The sequence below is a fragment of the Heliconius melpomene genome, chromosome 7 (assembly GCF_056956725.1).
Source record: "Heliconius melpomene rosina isolate 202511_hmr_F chromosome 7, ASM5695672v1, whole genome shotgun sequence".
Taxonomy (NCBI): domain Eukaryota; kingdom Metazoa; phylum Arthropoda; class Insecta; order Lepidoptera; family Nymphalidae; genus Heliconius; species Heliconius melpomene.
The window spans coordinates 115,222-135,655 of record NC_140395.1 but is presented as its reverse complement, the minus strand read 5'-3'; the positions used below and the strand labels follow the sequence as shown (position 1 = coordinate 135,655).

Below are 20,434 nucleotides of genomic sequence, written 5' to 3'. Positions count from 1 at the left end.
AATTGATTACAATAATTGCTTACGATACTAAAACATATTGAAAAAAAACTTTAAATTGAGAGCTAAATTCTTAAGCATTTAGTAGACATTTGTACTGTTGCAAATAGTCGAAAATTAAAAAATATATTAAAATCAATTTAAAATGAAACACATTGCATTTAAACCACAGAACACATTTACTCATTATTTGATTTAAACATATAAAAAAATACGATTTAATTTTAAACATATAAAAATATGTACAACATCTATATATAAGTACCTAGATCTCTAGTATTTGACAGTAGACAAACGTCAGAATGCTGTTAAAGTGACGTTAGACAATTTTGATATCAAAATAATTAAATAAATACCATGGTTATTAGAAGAAATGGTTCGCTATTGGAGTATTATATTTTGTTACGATACGATTTGTATTTTATGAATTTATATTAGGTACATATATACTATAATTTATATTAGGTATATATCTTTAGACTTTTTTGAGTATATATAAAAAAGTTAAATTAATTTATTTTAGACTTACTTAAAACTTACTTTTAGATTTACTTAAACTAAATAATTATGATTGAAGTCTATTTCTACTCATTTTAAAAACAAACTAATAATTAATACAATTTTAATATGTTTTCATTTCTTTATATTTCATCAAAGGCGTAACTGCCACTAAACCTGTATAAGTAATATTAAACTAGAACCCGTATATTAATTATAATTTAAGAAAAGCATAAGTATATTTTATTGGAAAATCGGCTATCGATAAATCGTACTTACAACTACAACTTACACTTACAATTAGCAAGCTGCAAGCATGCGTCACATCACTAGTGTCGTTGCAAGAATCGAAGAACAAGCGTTTGATCTGCGACTGCGTTACTAAAATTCATCGCGAAATCCTCAATTGAGCAACGACATAAACGTAGTGTTAATAATTTTAATAATAAATTCCTTATATTTGTTATAATGGCAGACAAGAAAGGTATTTATGCGATTTAATTACATTATTTCCTTTGTCTTTTTTATAACATAGTAATATTGACATATGTAACGTCATTTTACCTTGAAATACAGTTTTTGTTGTATAAAACGACTTTAAATATCAAAAGTATGATATTGCAAAAAAACTGCATAATTAATCGGTTTATTTATAAGTTCGGTATGTGAGGTAGTTTCTTTTGTCGATCAATAATCTAAAATCCAAGATGGTTGACAGTCCTTGGGTTCGAATGCGAGATCTTATAAGGATTTATTTTAATGTATTATGTTAGTACCGTAGTTGATGTAGGAAATAATTAATCGATGCAGCCATTTGACCTACTTTTCCTGGTGAAAATCAATAATTTCAAGTGTGTAGCGCAGCAAAATGCAGGTGTCCTGTACCGCCCTCGTTAAATAATTGAGCTATTATATTATTAAGTCTGAATTGTTTAAAACGTTGTCATAGATTTTCTAGTACTAAATTGGTATTAAATTACCTCCATAAGGGTTATTTGTTATGAAACAATCTTTTTATTAATTTCATTTTATGTTTCTTAACTGTTGAATGAATTTCTGTTTATTCTTAAGTAACTTAAACATTGCAGTTTTACATATAGAACATTGATTTTACAAACTGTCTGATATTAATTACTTCAGTAAATGTTACTCTTGAATTAATTCAGTTATTTAAATTTCCGATGAAAGACCACCTTAATACGTTACATATGTCATACATAAACGTAGTACATACAAATCATATAGGTTTTAAAAAAAACTTAAATAATAAAAGGGTGCTCAGTCGAAGGCCAGTCTTTCTACTGAGCACTTGCCCGTCCGATGATTATAATATAATACGTAACCCCCCCCTGTCCCTTCGCCCCCCATCAACAGGAGCCGCGGGAGCAACACCGCAGACCCCGCGAGGCCTCCGCCTATCTACCATGTAATGACTAAATAGAATTTTTCTTTCTTTTTCCTTTTTTTTGAAACATAGTTAAAAAACTTATGATATGTGCGTAACGGCGTGTGGACGATCGTATGTGTATTAATTATAATGTAACCCTGATTAATGAATTGATTGCTATAACTATATATTAATTACATGTATATACTAAAAAATGCTTTATGGTTACTTTTATTGCTGTTAGCGTTCAATACTTATTTAATAATTTAATGAAAATGTAACCAAGTTATATATATATATATATATAAACATTTTTTTTTTCAATTTAAATTGGTGTTATAGAACTCCTTAAGTGTAGAAAAGTTCAACTAACTCATACTTATTAGATATTGTAATATACAAATGTATGCAAACAAAATAGAGCTAAATATTGATTTGGTATATTTGTTATATATTAAAATATGTTTGAGTGTCTATGTGCATTCCTTATTTTATATTTGGTCATTTAAAAATACATATTTTACACCTTGTCCTGGTTATACAAAACAGGACATTTTAAAGATTGTCTGACTATAATTGTGACCAGTGGATAGAAATCCTGGTCAGGAGAAAGAATTATTTTCATTTTCTCTATAGTTAGATTAGGTTCTGATTATGGGATCCGGTTGAGGCTGGATTTTTTTGCTAAAAATTATAATTATTAAAGTTAAACTTTGTCTACCTGTATAATATTAAAATTAATGTAACATATTCTTGCTGACCAAACCAACCTCCAACTTTGCATACAAAAGAAAATCTCAAGCCTTTACTTGGAGAATACATACAACATTTTATAGTCACACACAAGTCACACTCAAGAAGCTGGTTTGGAGTTAATGTGTTATGTTCGTGGCCCAACTTTCTTACTGAGGAAATAAAATGTTGTTCTTTTTTTTTTGCAAATATCAAGATGTTATAGTACATACTCTGCTTTATTCGAATTTCTTAATTGCTACAATAGTGTTAAATGCGTCTAGACACACTGAACTGCTCAATTTTGAAGATACTGAGTGCACAAAGACAACACATTGCTTTCTTGCTACCAGAGCTACGAACTCTTTCCCTCCGAGTGAAAATTGAACACACAACCATCGCATTTATGGACAGACTATAATTAAATATTCCATGGTTTGGATAAATTTCAGAAGAATAATTGAATTTCTTTTTAAAAATTGTACATAAATATATTTGCAAAATTTTTCATTTTAATCTTTATTGTGGAATAGTTTTTATTTTTTATCTGTATCTTTAATTATATTGTTATATTACACTGACAAGGTTTTATAGCAATCGAATCATTAACATTTGTATGTGTGATGATAATATTTTTTAAAACAGGTTTTGTTAAAGACACAAGACACAGAACTCTAAAAGGACTGCATTTGATATGAAGCTAAGTGGTTGGCTAGCGGTGTACAGTAGATGTTTTTTGCTTGAAAATATTTGTATAGATTTGGAAAGCAGTCTTTTTGGATGTGCTTTTTTATAAAAGAAATAAAAAAAAATATAATCATCAGTTACTACTTAGTTAACACTATAAATATGGTAAAAAAATTGGATTTAAGCAAAGTTCTCTCACTCGAATGCCAAGATGGTGAAGGAACTTTTTAAAATTAATTTAAAATCAATGTCTTTTGACTCCTTTTTTACTTTTTCTATCAACATTTAGTTTTTTTGGCTTATTTTTTTACCTGATTTTTTAACACTAATTCTCGAATATAATAGCAGTTGGAACTTCTCATTTATTTTTCACTTTAAGAAATTGTCGAAAAGTCCTAGATTGCTATTATTATTTTTATTTTGCTAGTGTTCTTGCACCTTTACAACATGGAGGCATATAAAAAAATCTAGATTTTTTTATCACTCGAATTTTGCCTTCTTGTTCTCTCATGGTTCCCTTTGACGTCGCTGTTTTCGGGTGCCTTCTCATAGTATATATTTTTTTTTGGTTTTTAGAACTAAAAGCTAACACTTTAGACGTATATGTTAAAAATAGACGATGTCTAAAAAAATTTAAAAATGTGTTTATTTTGTACAATATGATTATTTTTTGGTCTTTTTTACACATCGTCGCTTAATGGAATCTTAATATTTAAGGTTTCAAATAAGGGCAAAAGTGATTGTTTTTTTTAGAAATTAAAATCGCTTCTGTCGTTAAGATGAGTGTTCCACTAACAAGGTTTTAGGAAATCAATTTTTTTAATATATTTATTTGTTTTAGATAATAAATAATATAAATATTATTCACAGCTGATTAATAGATAATTATTTAAAAAAGTTGATTTCCAAACATTCCATTATATCTACAAATATTAACTTTTTAATTTGGAAACATATATTTTATATTTGTGGATATAAAGGTGATGGTGTCGTCGTGCCTCACATTCTAACTTGTATGTTTACACAAATGAGCTAAGTTAACCGTTGTTGGGCTGTACATTTCTTCATTTTAGTCATATACAACCCAAAAGATATATTTAGAATCTACCTTTTTAATACACCTTTCAATTATTTTTTATTTTTTTTTCATTCATAATAATTAACTTAGGTCTTTGCTTAAAATGCGATTAAAAAGGTAAAGGTTAAAAAAAATGTTAACATGAATGACACTTGATAGTACGTGTGTGACTAGAATAAGGGACTATTGAAGATTTTACATTTTATTTAGGAAAATATGTCTTTTTTGGCTATTTTGTTACGGGTTTCGTGGGCAGGTGCATGTATAGGACCGACAGTCTATATTACATAATTTACTTCACTTGAGCCTCTTTACAGGGATGCAGATTATAAATTTAATTTAATTTTTTTATTTACCTTAGGATTTGCTGTCACATTATAAAGCATAACGTGACAACAGCTCCGATACTTTACTCAACATATGTATATGTGTTTGTGTTTGACGGTACACGTCGCAGCCAGGCTACTCTGTTATAACACTGTACTTAGCCACATTAATATTAATTGAACTTAATTTAATTATATGTACATGGTAATGGTCACCAGGATTTTATGTAGTTTTATTGATTCCAAGGAGGTTTTGCTGTTTTAGCAGCTAGGTTAGCGCCATACACTATTGATTTGCATTTTTTTAAGCGTATTATATTAAGTTTTACATGCATGTTTCATCGAGGAATGATTTATTTAGATATTAGAACAGTTTTGTGTTCGTCATTGTGCATGTATGTCTCCACGCACTCATCATAGATAACTTATTTGATAAATTCGCTTTTTTGCATACGCTTCGTATGAAACAGCAAAATTTTGATGTGTTCATCTCAACAAATGCTACTCGATGACTTCCAAATACATTAAATCTTGGTACACAACGTGTTTTAGTTAGTTAATTTGAATAGTTCCGAGAATGTTCACGACGTTCATGTTCAATGGGCGCCATTATTTTTGGTGACCTGTTTTCGTTATTTTATATTTTATATATTTAATATAAAGTTTGCGCAACGAGCTTGGATGACTATTTGAGGTCTTCTCTCATATTTGAAGACGATGCGCTAACTTTTTGTATGCAAGCTCCGTTTTACGAGGGACTAAGCTGTTCTTGAGCTACGGCCAGCCAGCACGGCAGCAGCCACTACTAACTAGTGACTCGTTAGTCACTTGTCGAGATGTGGAGCTTGAATGCAGATTATATACCGCGTTCCGGTCTAGACGCCTTCATTGCAAGTCACTTTGTGTGTCTACATTTGGATCGCGAGTATCACTAGCCATGTTATAAATATAAAACTAATGTCTTTTCGTAAGGTTCTTTATCGTGTGAAGACTGATTTGTTACTTAAGATGTTTCAGTCGTGGTCACAATCGCTTTTAAACAGATTAAAAATTGCTTTTCCTTTTTTTTTAAAGAGCGATTGTGACCACTGTAAGGAATGCAATGTAAATAACATTTGGTAGGTGCTCCAGCACTACACCGTACACCGTGTTGAGTCGTGTTTAACCTACCAAATATGACTTTGGTTCACTTGTATTTTTTAATTAATTGAACCAAATGTCGGCCACTGTTAGATGTTTTCCCAAAATGTCAGATTTTTTTTGGGGAAACGATTGGCGGTGATGTAACGCGTTGTATGGGCATCGCTTGTCGTTAACACTGACGCTAGTGTGCGTAGATAATACAAATTAGTGTTTGAGGATATGTATAATCTATGCTTGGGCAACGCTATCTTATATACTTAAGCCAAAATCTATATTTTCTAAAAAACTTGTTATTTCTCAATTGGCAATATTGATAATAGCGTGGCCACACTACGTCACGCGTGAATGCTCGGGCTTGGGTTGCGGTGCGCGATGGCGCCTTGGCTCAACTGACTACACTGACATGATGTTCATTTTTAATTATATTTTGAAGTTGAAATTAAATGTTTTTTTCTGAAATGTCTTTGATAGATGCGAACAGACTGAATAATAATGTTAAATTAATTACAAGGGAAAAATATTTTAAAATGTTACAAGACTTTAATTGAGCACAGATAACAAATTAAAACTACAAAATTTAAATCTTTATTATTTAGTCAAACCATAGCACTTAATATTGGCAACACTATGTAACAATCCAATCTGCAATTAAATCCGTGTTGCTACAGCCCAAAACAAAACTACTAGACTTTGACTTTTTCACAAATTAATAATTAAATTATATAATATTCAAAATTTAGTCAAAATTTTATTATAACTTAAGTCTGGTAGCTTTTGGTCCAACCATGTATCAAAGACGTTGGCTGTCAGTGGTAGTCGGTTGCGTTCCCGGTCAGTGTAAATGCTGACGTGGCCAGTTGTTGCAGTGACGCCGCCGCTGGGCGCGTACTCGCAGCCGCAGCCGCCGCAGGGCCCGTTCCTGCCCGCGCCGCCCCACCAGGCAGCGCCGCAGTATGGAGGTAGGTGGAGTTGGTAGTATGTATTCATTTTCGCTGTCTAATTGGACAAATTTTAAGCGAAACTATTAAATATTATTTTAAGTATATATTTTAATATTATTTTATTATGTATATAACATTATAGATTAGACATGATACTTTTATTTCTTAATTATTTGTGAAACTGCAAACCTCCGCCCTATATATACAATTTGACTATTAAATAAAAAAAATCTTTATTATTCGGACAACCCATGGTCCATATATGTTAGTAATAATACAATAAAACTTAATATACAGTGTTAGTACTTAATAACTAATAGTGACAGTAATGTCACACATGTGCCGGATCAGCGGACAGTCCCTGCTGTCGGCGATAGCGCTCAAGACACTGTTGCGGCTGCCGCGCACTCGCCTTAAGAGAGCTTGCCTTCTTACGGAGAATGGCCGGGAAACTGTCGACCCCTGCGTGCGCGATCATACTCAAGGCGCTACAGTAGCCCCAGTACCGCGGCAGCCCCAGCAATGCCCTGAAGGCGTTATTATACTGAACACGCAACGCGCTGTACGACCTCTGAGTGTAGTTGACCCACAGACTGCTCGTATAAAAAGAAGTGCAGTAGGCTTTAAAAAGCGTGATCTTCACTGCAGTCGAGCCACGAGCAAACTTGCGAGCCAACATGTTCGCCCTGATCGACAACGCCCTGCGCTCTCGCTCAATATCCAACTCATCCCTTAGGTCTTCTGTTACAATGTGGTCCAGATACTTGAATTGGTGTACTCTAGCAAGATTTTTCCCATTTAGCTTAATTGAAGGCATATTTTCTGGTAATTTGTTGCCAGACTTGAAAGACTAGATATTCACTCTTCTTACTATTGTACACCAATCCATGCACTTCAGCATATAACTCACAAAAAGCCAGCATCTCCCTAATAGCACTGACAGAGGGAGCCAGCAGCACCATGTCATCCGCATAGATAATATTATTAAAGCAAACACCACCGATATGACATCCGAAATTGACGTTTGTATGCAATATTTGCAATTATGACTTGCGCAACATTAAAAAATAAATAATTTAAAAATATTTTGTGAAATCTCGCAAACTGATTAATAGATCCAGAGTCAAACCATTCCTGACCTTCGCTACGTCACAAAACCTGAAAGACGCTTGTAATTTATTAAGGTAGGTGTCAGGCAGGTGGTTACAGCCATGCTAAGTGAGCAGGTTTAATGATATTAAAGTCAGGTACTATTTTATTCACCCTACTTATCTATTAACTGGCAAAGTGACTGCCACTTAAACTCCATATTCACTAACAGTACTTACGAGCGCGGCGCTGGGAACTTTCACGAAGGTCTGGCTGCTTTCGGCTCTCTTTTTATTATAAAGCCAAAATTTGACATACGTTTTATTTAGATGATAATATATTTTTATTACGTATCGAAATGGATATTCTGAAAACACGTTATTTAATTAATTTTATTTTTATATACACGTTAATATAATATATAAGTAGTATATTTACTAAAACAACAATAATAAAATCAAATAATATAAAAAACAAAGCGCAAATTGTAGTCGCTGGCGGGTCGCCCTACGGCGTGGCGTTCGGCGGGGCGGGCGCGGGTGCGGGCGGCGTGTACGCGCCGCCGCCCTACGACCAGCTGCAGCACCACCAGGCCATCCCCGCTCTTAGTCAACAGTTGCCTGTAAGTAGTCGCATGTAGTCTGCGTGTATGTCTCTGCTAGTCCTTTGTATAAAAGTTGTCGTTGCAACTCCCATTCGATATATCAGCTATTTTGATTTCGTCACGTAACATAATTTTTAGAAGATTAAATACATAATTTAATTATTCCTAACTGGAAACTTCAGATTCATGTAATACGTAATGGCCACTAGTTCATTTATCAGATTTAAGCTTGAGTAAAAAAATAATTTTATTAAAGTTACACAACTTCTTGTTCATTTGAAATTATGCCCAACAAATACAAAAAGTAGAAAAAATGAAGAGAAAATATATGAGCTCATAGTGAAGAAAGTATTTATACCCTACAGCAGATGTACAGCCCAGCGGCCGCAATGTACGCCGCCGCGGCCGGCTACCCCGGATACATCGGCTACCCGGTGCAGTACTACCCGTACTACCCGACGGCCGTGCAGCCATCCATACAGCCCTTGAGACCCACTATTATGATTCCTGTGAGTTTTTGTTTGTATATTCTTAATCTTGCTATAAATAACATAACATGTATTACAGTGTATTTGTTTAATACATTAAAAATATATAAAGCTTATTCCAAGTGGTCTACATTGGCTGCCCTTTAAACCTTAATCAATAGCAGCACTCTCTTCCATGGGAAATTTCTTCACTGCAAAACATATAGATTGTTTCAGTGACTCCAAATTATCATGGCGTTTGAAGTGAGCCTTACTCTCCAAAACTGACCATAAATCTTAATCTAGTTGATTAAGATCAGGACTAGATGACGGCCAGTCCTCAGCTCTGATGAAATCAGGAATCTTGTCAATCACAACCACAATGACATATTTTGTGTATGTATCCAGAACGGGTTCGAGGCGGGCGGCCGCTTCGAGGGGCTCGCGCAGACGCTGCTGCCGCCCGCGCCGCCCGGCGTGCCCCCCTCGCCCGCGCACCTCGCCGCCATACAGCCGCATCAAGTGCTGTGAGTACACGCACACACACAACCCTTACAGTTATTTAGGTTATACACGAGAATAACCATAGCTACAACTTATGTAAAGGTTTTGTATAATTTGGGCATAATATATCAAGTAACTTTAAGCGGGCGAAGCCTGGTTGGCTCGCTAGCATACAATTTACACACGTATAGAAAGTGTTTTTGTCAAAAATTTTAAAGTTTTTATTTTCAAACAAAATAAACAATAAAATTATTGTTGTAAAATATAACGCCGTTTGTTAAGGACGACGCACGCTCACATAAACCTATCCGCAGGGACTTCGCCGCACACGCCTCATTCCGAAATCGAGTCGTAGGTATTGGCGACAAAGTACAAAGTTAAACCTTTAGTAGTATTTTTATAGGAGTAAGTGCTTACGTTATCGGTATGTACGCGTAACTGCGTCACACGAAATACAGGTATGGATAAACATCCTACTTCTAAACTGTTGAGGTATTTTGATTAGATTCTTTAAGTATGGGTTTGAAATATTTTACCCTATATGCTGTTCCCGTAAAAGGAGTGCATACATGTGTATACATATACACACACACACGCACGCACTTCGCTAATTCAAGTAATTGTAATATTTTTAATATTCTTGGCAGAGGTGGCACAGCGACACAGCGGGAGAATGACTTATTTAATAGTTGACTTCGCTAATTCTACCCTGCTATAAGCTGGAGACAGTGTATAGCAAAATAAAAGATTAAGAAGCTTCTAAAGTATGTAGTAGAAATGGAGAATAGATTGTTATTATTTCTCTGCGTTTAAAACGATTATTTTACTCAAAAGATAAAATTAAAATAAATCAGCTTCACACTGTATCCCATGCACAGCAGGGTACTACATTCCCCACTTTCTGCACAATTCTGAAGGCTTTGCGTGTTGAGTGGCAGAACTCAACGCCACGCTTTGCCTCGACACCAGAGCGACTAAATGGAAATATAAACGTATATAAATATTTGACTTCCTCGAGTGGGAATCGAGCCAACAACCGTCGCCTCACAGTCACACCCTTGTGCCGCTGCGCCACGACGCCCTCCAACCGGTACTGTAACGGTGTGTGTTGTTTACATATATTTTTTATATATACTTTGTAGGTGGCGTTAAACACCGAAGGGTTGCGTTAGCGGCATCGAACACGTTACCGACGGACGCCACTGAGCCACGGGGACTTGATGAATCTCATTAAACCTAGCTACAATACATATTTGCCTATTAAATGTATGTCTGTCTGTACGTCTGTATCGTCGTTTCCTGTAATGATGATATTTTAAAAAATAGCATTTTTTTCTATAAATGTTTGTTACTAAGTGATTTTTTTGTTATATAGGTGTTTGGATCATTGTTGTCTCTTAAAGTTAATATTTAAGTTTAAAATGATATTTTTTATTTATATTTAAATAAGAAGAAAAGTTTTGGCTGTATATAGTTTGTTAAACCAAAAAAAAACATCACTAAAACTAAACATCTATATAACGTCAGTAATACTCTGTGAATGCATATCTTAGATAATTTTCTATTAAAGTATTGTAAATTATTATTATTGCAGAAGATGGCGACTCTAACGGCTGTCGGTTCTAAACGACCATAAGTTTGTTTTTAATATTGTTATGGATTTTTTATCTGTACAAAAAATATGGCAGAATTGAAACTGTACTCTAAAAAAATATATCTAAAACTTGTACAGGTTTTCTAAAATGCAAAATCAATATCAAATATCAATCATCAACAATCCTGACCACTATCCTAGAGATTAGCGCGTTCAAACTAACTAACGGGTGATGTATCATCAGCATAGATATTGATAGATTTGCTTAAACTCTTTTTGATAGCTGCAGGTCGAATCTAGTTACATACAAAATATAATTATTAATTTCTAAATTTAGTACCAACAGCCGTATTTATAAAATAGTAACATAATATTGATAAATAATAAAAGCGCCCCGTCGGCGGCCGTCGGACCCATATTGACTGTGATGTGTTCAAGCCGTGCTCGTCGCTTGCGGCCGCGCCCTCGTGGTGGCGAACGTGCACTTTTGAATTCAATTAGGGTTTTTTGTAATAAAGAACAATCAATTATACAACCATTATAATCTATAATGAAGTCATTACAGATAAAAAAATAAAATGAAAAATGTTTCTGTATTTATATATGTTAATAAAAAAGTATGTAAAATTTGTATAAGAATTTAATTTTAAATTGAAATTTCATGTTTCAAATGAATTTGAACTAAAATGTCTAAATGAAGTTCCACTCTCAAACTGAAGTTGACGAACTTCAAGCGACGAACACGGCTCGTGGCCGAGATGAAGTCTCCGCATAGTATTACATATATACGACTATCGGATTGTGTGTTTGTGCGTTTTTGCGTTTATGTAAAAAAATGTATAAGAGCTTCTTGTTAATGGGATTTTTTTAAAATTGGTAATTGTATGATAATCATAAATGAGGATATGTTTAAAAGTATATTTATTGCCTGTAAATAAAATTCTTTATTACAAATTCTTCAGAAATATGATAAAAAGTATTTCATTTTACTGAGCAAGGTCACAATTGTCGAAACACTAGCGTTTTTTTTATTAATTTGAAAAAAAAAAACGCACAAACAGCCGAAAATCCAAAACATTAGTTATATGTTAATAAAATTGAAGAAAAAAAATGAAGTGAAATGAAAAATGGTTGTACGTCGCGTGTGGATGTGTTAGCAATTTTGATTATTTGTATTATCTAGTTAAATTTAATCATTATCTGTACAGCATTTACTATATCAGGTTAAATGACAGCCTATGGAAACAATTTATTATCATTTCCTCGTTCCGGTAACAAGACAAAGCGCGGCGTAGATTTGAGAGACAAAGAGCGGAAATACAGTGTTTCTTAAATTGGGAGGCTTGGGTAAGTGTCTTAACAAGTGTTTACTTCTGTATCCTACTTTCTACGGGATACAGCGTGAAATTAAATAAGTAGAATAATGAAATTTAAAAAAACATGATTTTATATTGCAATCTCGCTCTTACTCGATATGTGTGAAAGAAATATAAAATGTTGTACAGTGTGGTTCCAAATAAGCTAATGCATATATTTAATTATTATATAGAAAATGTTACTTTGATATGTTTTCAATTGTTAATTGAAATATCCCCAAAATGTTCAGAACTGGAGAGATTTTGTGTTATTTATCTTATATAAGTAGGGATGGGAAGAAAATCTCGATACCTAAGTTATTAGAAAAATACTTTATTAGAAAACGTAAAATTTTTGATGTCAAATAGGAACCCGTCTGTATCACTGTATTATATATAATACAACATATAAAAATTGGGAATTGTATACGTTTTATACAAAAAATATTTGTCATTGAACTTGAACTCAAATTGCAACCATCGCGGTTAATACTTATATTACTCAAAATTTATTAAAATCCCATCTTTTTCAATTTTCATCCAGTTCCGTTCATTTTGGTTAAAAACCTCTCAATGAGCGAACTCATTGAACTCACGTCATGTTGTAAAATTGAGGTGGAAGTCGGAATCTCACGCTAGTATTATATATAAGGAGGTACGGCGGTGGCCGTCCTGAACTTAGAAGGATGCGGGATTGAGATTTTTGATTAAGAAAACCTAACTTCATGGCGGCCACGACTCGTCGACCGATTGTATATATATTTATTGTATAATTATATGTTAAATGAATTCGTGTTTAGATCTTTTTTTAAAATTATTTGTCTTGGAAAAAAATATTTTCTTTTTGTATCTGTTGTTTAATCTTGCCATTATTGTCATTAAACACGAATTAGTTTAATATATGATATATTGAATTATAAGTATTAAAAATAATTGATTCTAGAATGCAAGTTTTTTCTTAATATGCTTGGTTGCGTTACGGGAAAACATTTTTTTTAATGAAAAATTGATATTCTTTTTTTATTTTGATTGAATATAAAACTTAACTTTTACCCTAGGCAGAGAGTAAATGGCTGATTTGGAATTATTTTATTAAAAAAATATTTATTCAAAATATCACACAAGTTAAAACAATATTTAAAATTTTTAACTCTTTTCAAATGCAGTATTAAAATAATTTGTAAAAGTAATTTAAAAAAAATGTATTTCCTAACATTTTTGAGGACTTTGAAAATTTTATATACATTTTACATGTTTTAGATTACATTTATTATTATATTTTCTTTGCTGAATCAATCATGTGACACATAATTTGCTTGATGTTCTGAACGCAGTTTATTTTTATTTATATATGTTTAAATATTATCTATGGACCTAAATTTGATGCAAGATGGCGGCTTATTTCATCAGAATTTTTAATTATAAAAATCATTTTTGTTATAATAATTTAACAACTTAGTTATCAAAAACACTCAAAAAATGTAGGTATTGTTTATCTCACTCAATTCATGACATGAAACTATAATATTCAATAATATTTTTTTCTGTCTGGGCGAAATGAACGCCATCTTGTCAAGTTAGTCTTAAAATAAGAAAATTAAATGATCTGATGAAGTATTTTTTGTTTAACATCTATATGGACAACGCCATTTTCTTTTTAATGACCACAGATTATTAAGAAATAGAATTAATATTTTTCTTTATGAAATAAGTAAAAAGTCTGTCATGATGAAAATGAAGTTACTACAATTTTTTTCTTTTTTTCTTAGGGTCCATTATTATGATTTCAATACATTAAGTTTCTAGATAAAAAGTTTAAAAATTCATCATTTATAAATGAAAATGAGCTTTTTATATATATATTTTGTTTATATATGTATATATAATAATATCTGTCTGCTAAGTGCGTGAGCGGCCATTGCTCAAGCGTGTGAGAGTCGGAGTCGCGTGCAATAAATATATAGCGTAATTATTATTTTGTTTCACATAAAATACTAAATTATATTTGTTGCTTTATTTATTTAATCCTAACCTTTTGTTTCTGGTAACAGGACAGGTCTTATAATTTATATAATTTTAAACAACTTGAATAATAACGAAAGTGTCCACATGAATCAAATTAATAATAATAAAATCTTTATTTCAGACATAGTCCATATAAAATTTTGTTAGTATACATTTGCTTAACCTACGTTAGTATAATTTTATTTGTATTTACATGGATATTACTCCAGTGCTTCCATAGTGGGCCTTTCATTTTAATATTCTTTAAATATTCTTTATACAATTAGTCCGTTATGAGCATATATGGATCAAGTTACATAGAAATGTGTCTAAATAAAGTAGTGTCAGTCCTACAGGAAGATGCCGGCGAGGAAGGCAGTTGTGCTGAGAAGAGCCGGCAACTAACTTTATAGTTGCCCTTTTTTAGCCTGCATGGCAAAAAGAGAGTAGAGTTAAGTGATAAGACACTTTACATAAGTGTTATGTATATTCCATTTATTGCTGAAAGGTCTATAGAAGGGGTAACTGACGGAATCCTACGCCGCGCCTTGCCATACTAAATCGGAAAAATGAAAATAATTTGAATATTATAATTCCCAAAGTGGAATGAACAACGATCGAACCTAATATAGTCGCATTGGTGCCGCAATAATGTCTTAAATTAATTATGTTTATGCCATGTGTCCACACCACCTGGATGCACCAACACGCGCCATAAACGTTGACCTCGAGGTCGATGCGACATGGATACCTTCAAAAAGCGCTTCTATCTCCACCTGGGCAGCCGGCAACACACCTGTAGCACTTCTGGTGTTGCACGGGGTGATCACTTACCATCAGATGACCCGAAAAAAATACACTTAAAAATTGTGTGCAAAAATAATTCGGTATTAAGTATTTTAAGTATTTACAAGTAAAATATGAATCTACAATGGACGACATAACCCGCAATCGGACATGACACTCGCTTGTCCGTGTCGTACCGTGATTGGCGCCGTCTTGGCATGAACTATTGGAGGCCGTCGTAGAGCAGGGGTACAAAGGTCGCGGGTTCGATCTCCACTCGCGAGAATTGATTATTATTTATTATAATAGTTTAATTTCTTCGCTCTGGCACCGAGGCAAAAGCCCGTCGTTGAGTTCCGTCTGTCAACATGAAAAGAAATGAAAAGTTTGGCGGAAAGTGGGGACGGAGTGTCTTAACACTAGGTTCCTTTGCCTAACACTAGGTTACCCTGCTGTGTGCGGGATACAGCATAGATATAGATACAAGAACGCCACGACTGGCTCCAATTAATATTATTTGTTTGGATGGGAATCGAACGCATAACCCTCGCGTTTACAATTAGACACTGTCACACTAAGTATGTCATGATGGCTTCAAATAATCGACAAGTAATAAAAAAGGTGGAAGATATAAAAATAAAGATCGATATAACAACAATACCATTTATTGGTTATAAGGTTCTTATAGCAGCAACAACAGATAGAAGACATCTAACGCCACACTTCTACGATCCTAGAATAAACCACATTCATACAAACGACATCTACTCAGTTACACAATATGTATAGGTACAATGTCTAATGTCTGTGAATATACATTACAGACCGACGTGACGGGACGATAATCCTAATTTTAAAACGTTATGATTGTCACATTCTATTATTGTTAAAAAAGGTAACGATTAATAAATATATATAATTTTAATTAGATTAATGTATATATATATATATATATACACACGTCAAATTGCACTCGAATTCAAATGGAAGACATTTTAATTGATGTGTTATAATATATTATACATACATATATAGTCTGTTGTTATATTGACATTGACAACTAGAGGTCAACTACGCTGCATTAAGTATAACTTACAATTATACAAATAAAAAGTAAATCAAGCGTTTTACTCACAAAAATAAAATAATTTCGTTGAACTGTAATATTTCAAAATTCAATAAAATAATATTTCAAATTTGGCAAATAATAAAGTCCACACTAGCTACGTATTTACATTTTAATATATAATTTGACAGACAGTTTTCATTCATTTATCTTACGATAATATCTATACTAAAGCAGAAAATCAACGACAATTGCAAATACATAAATATTAAACTATTCTACCCTACTATTGTCATTGTCACTTTCGTTTTTTCTTTATATTTACAGGTACTTAGTCTTATTCTTATATTACTTAGTTTAAAAAACTATACCAAAAAATATATTTTTAATAAACAATAATAATTCCTAATGTACAAATGATGTTATTTATTTATTGCATTACTACACCAACAGCCACGACCGACTCGTACTACAAGAAGGTACAATTGTACTTTTGTTAAGAAACATGAATATTTCTAAATGGAATTTTGACTTCAACTAAAACTTAATAAATCAAGATAGAGAGGTGCCGCACGTTCATAGTACATTGAGACACTGCACGCCTTAAGTCTCTATTCTAAATAAAGTAAAAGTAACATATATATGTATATAAAGTACAAGTTTTAAACATATAAAACATTCATTTAATTGGCAAAACGGGAGATATGTCCGCATATGAGTCAGAAATCCTAATCATACCTAAGTACTTACATATATTTCATTCTACACTAACTCACTAACTAACTATGTTATGTGCTACAGTAAAAGTTATTATGTACCTAAATTAGAAGACTTACCTTTATCTATTTAATATTTGGAAAGTCAATAACAATAAATCAATAACAACAGTGAGATATATTATAAACAGGTAGATCATTTTTGATTGATATTCTTATACTTACATACTAATATTGAATCTGGCAAACAAAACACAACAATTATACTTTATAAATAACAAGTTATATATGATTTTAATATAAATATAAGTTTTAACCATTTTTCTTTAAAGTAAATAATTTGAGCTAAGCATACATAATGGCATTTAAATTGACTTAAAGAGAAATTTAGAAGGATTTACGTTTAATAATAAAATATGTTAAAATGTTCAACAATACAATTACTATGAATGTTAACCAATAAATAAGTAACTTTTAAAATTATTATGCAGTAATTATTTTTATCTACATTAGTTTAATATTAGATATACCTACATAGACAGACGTACAACAATATTTATTGATGATATATTTTTCAATAGCTATGCTATGTCCCCCGAAACTACTCGTTAGTTCTCATTGTCAATATAACATTTAATAAATAAGTCAAAAATCTAGTAAATAGGTTGTTAAAAATACTGGGCATTTTATATTAATAGATTATTCTAGTAATTATTAGGTTCACAAATGTTAGTTGATTTAGAGCAATGTTAGTACTGACTCATTCAAACACACACTCCTGAAGACAAAAATAGACATTCATTAATATATTTTCATTTAATCCTAATTTTAGTATGAATAAATATGTTTAAATAAGCGAGTGGAAGACGCCATAGTTCAGTTGCAGGATTCGTTTTAACTAGATTCAATAATATTTAAGGATAAATGTCGCGTTCACGACGCGACGACGCGCGATGGTTTGAACCAAAAATCATAAGAAACGTTAACATTATATGGAACATTGAATATTACAACATTTAGTTACTACAGGTACAGTGAATATTGAGTTTATATATTTTTAAAAAGGCTTTTCATATATTTAAAGGATAACAATAATAATTACGAAATTAAGCTGTCAATTAAAATATAATTTAAGAAAAAAAGAGTAATCTGAAATAAAATAGATATTAGATAGGTATATAATTGTGACAGATACAAAATAACTAATTTAAACATAAATGAAACATTACAAGGTTAATATTAATAAATATAATTTTTTAGTCGACCACAATGTCGTGCCCCAGGCGGTCCATCTCGGCCAGCAGGAAGTCGACGTCGCGCTCGGTGACGGCGGCCGACGAGATGATGTTGCGGAAGAAGTTGGGGCGCTTGTCGTCGGGCTGGTAGCCCACCATCAGCGTGCCCGCCTGCATCATGCGGCCCTTCAGCTTGGCGCACACCTGTTACATCGTATTACACATTACTGCACTTAGCACGGTAGCAGAGGGAACCTGGGAAACTCGTGTTAAGATACTCTGTTCCTATAACTCCCCACTTTCCGCTGAATTTCGGAAGTTTTGCGTATTTAGTGGCGGAACACAACTCTGCTTCGTGCTTGCGTATATGAACTGTTAACAGTTAACAGCCCTTAAGGGGTCAAATAGCTAAATTTTAATAAGGTAGATATGATAGTTAAATCAGTAAATTCATTTATAAAAATACTTTAAAGCTTTATTTATTAAAAAATCAAATCAAATCATCGGCGAACTTTCGACAGAAAGTGGGGGAACGGAGTGTCTTAATGCTAGGTTCCCTCTGCCTACCCTGCTGTGTGCGGGATACAGCGTGAATCATGTTTTACTGAAGACATCGGCATAATGGTAATTATTATATTTTTATCGCACCCATAATCAGTTTGTTATTTTTTTTTAATTTAACTAAAACTTATAATACTTCGCTTGACGAGACCGCGTGGCTCAGTGGTCAAATTGCTCGCACGCTCGCACATGAGGCGCGGTGTAAGATCCTGCTAAGTTAAAATTAAATTTTCATACGTTTTCTAAAAAAGTGCTTTTCTACCCTAAGCGAATGTTAAAAATATTTAAATTCCCTTACCTTGCCCAGCTTAATTTCCTTATTCCCATCATGATGCACTCCCCTCAACTGTTTGGGCAAGTACCAGAAGCTGACGTTCACCATCTCCGGTTCCAGGATGAGGTGGAACCGGTCGCTTTGTTCCCGGATGCGACGCACCATGTACTCCGACAGCTCCATCAGGCGGTCCATCAGGCGCTCGAAGCCTGATGTGCCCTTTATTGAAATATATTCAAAGCAAATATTAGCAGATAAAAAAACCTTTGTAGATGTAAGCTGTAGCCTTTCACGCTGTATCCCGCACATAGCAGGATAGGCAGAGAGAACGTGGGAACTCTGTCCCTTTAAAACGCTTCGGTTCCTCCCGAATTCTCGAAGACAAGGAAATTAAAATATTAAATATTTCATCGTCCTAGTGGAAATAGAACCCACAACTATTGTGCTTAGGTATAGTCGCATACTTGTGCTCCTGCGCCAAATATTTTATTCCATATTTTGCATTCCGCCACTCAACACAAAATGCTTCTAGAATTCGGTGGAAAGTGAGGAATGGAAGTGTCTTAATGGGAACGGAGGTTCCCAGGTTTCCCCTGCCTGCCTCTGGCAGTGCGGGATACAGCGTAAAATAAAAAATAAATAAATCGACTTAACACAAATAATATAAATAATAGTTAAATGTGACTCACCTTGCCGCGCCACTGCAGCCACAGCTTGAACACGTCGTTGTGCCGCCCGCACTGGATGACCTTATCGCCGGTGTCGAAGCGCGGGTCGTAGATCTTGTCCGTCATGAACAGGTATTCCGCGGACATCGCGTTGCAGCTCAGTAGGATACCCTGGGGACCAAGTGAGGAGTCCGTGGGAAAACGCGACTGGTTGTGGGTTCAATTCTCACTCTCGAGGAAATTAATTTGTGTGAAATTAATTTTAATTAATTGATATTTTCATCAATTTGTGGGGGCCCCACATTTGTGGTCCCACATTTGTGGGGGCCCCACATGACACTGACTGACCACCCCCTTAAATCCGGCTCTGGATACATTTACTCCCAAGTCCCACACAGATTGACAAACCCCCTAATCCCCTATATCTACAATTATACACAACATAAACTTCACGTTACACCATGAAAATTCCATCAAACGCAGGCGTGTACTGGATTATACTAATGTCATTTAAATAAATAGAGGAAAATATACTTTAAAATTACAGCATTATAATAGAAATTCCCAAATCATACAGAAAATGTTACTAAAATAAATGGTTAGTATATTTTAAAGAATGTTGGACTTTATTCCAATGATATATGGTCGTATTTTGTGGCTACTTAGAAAGGGGAAATGGGGCTAAATTGGCAACATATGTTTGAAAGTGTCGAGCGAGGAAT

At 33.3% G+C, this 20,434-nt stretch overlaps 2 protein-coding genes across 9 annotated transcripts in view; one reads left to right on the top strand and one right to left on the bottom strand.

Annotated features, from left to right (window-relative positions):
- The first annotated feature begins 803 nt into the window (after window positions 1-803).
- Window positions 804-14,406, top strand: LOC146537110 (DAZ-associated protein 2-like). 5 transcript variants are annotated; one of them, XM_085188860.1, is made up of 6 exons: window positions 804-979; window positions 6,706-6,807; window positions 8,358-8,500; window positions 8,848-8,991; window positions 9,358-9,476; window positions 10,596-14,406. In XM_085188860.1, the coding sequence occupies exons 1-6, from the start codon at window positions 964-966 to the stop codon at window positions 10,603-10,605; spliced, it is 534 nt and encodes a 177-aa protein (XP_085044986.1). In that variant the 5' UTR covers window positions 804-963; the 3' UTR covers window positions 10,606-14,406. The 5 variants fall into 5 exon arrangements, with proteins under 5 accessions (XP_085044986.1, XP_085044987.1, XP_085044988.1 ...); XM_085188861.1 differs by having other exon boundaries at window positions 807-979; window positions 6,715-6,807; XM_085188862.1 differs by having other exon boundaries at window positions 808-979; window positions 8,370-8,500.
- Window positions 14,407-15,841: 1,435 nt separating this feature from the next.
- Gad1 (glutamate decarboxylase) overlaps window positions 15,842-20,434 on the bottom strand; it is a 48,476-nt gene continuing 43,883 nt past the window's right edge. For all 4 annotated transcript variants that reach the window (XM_085188852.1, XM_085188850.1, XM_085188851.1 and 1 more), the window contains 3 exons: window positions 19,734-19,883; window positions 19,069-19,263; window positions 15,842-18,413 (listed from right to left, as the gene is read on the bottom strand). In XM_085188852.1, the coding sequence (XP_085044978.1) occupies window positions 18,231-18,413; window positions 19,069-19,263; window positions 19,734-19,883 (528 nt within the window). In that variant the 3' untranslated portion in view covers window positions 15,842-18,230. The remainder of the gene's footprint in view (window positions 18,414-19,068; window positions 19,264-19,733; window positions 19,884-20,434) is intronic.

Coding starts and splice junctions, on each gene's coding strand:
- LOC146537110 (XM_085188860.1), top strand. Junction 6,808..8,357: donor GGCAGCGCCGCAGTATGGAG/GTAGGTGGAGTT, acceptor TAAAAAACAAAG/CGCAAATTGTAGTCGCTGGC. Junction 8,501..8,847: donor CTCTTAGTCAACAGTTGCCT/GTAAGTAGTCGC, acceptor TATACCCTACAG/CAGATGTACAGCCCAGCGGC.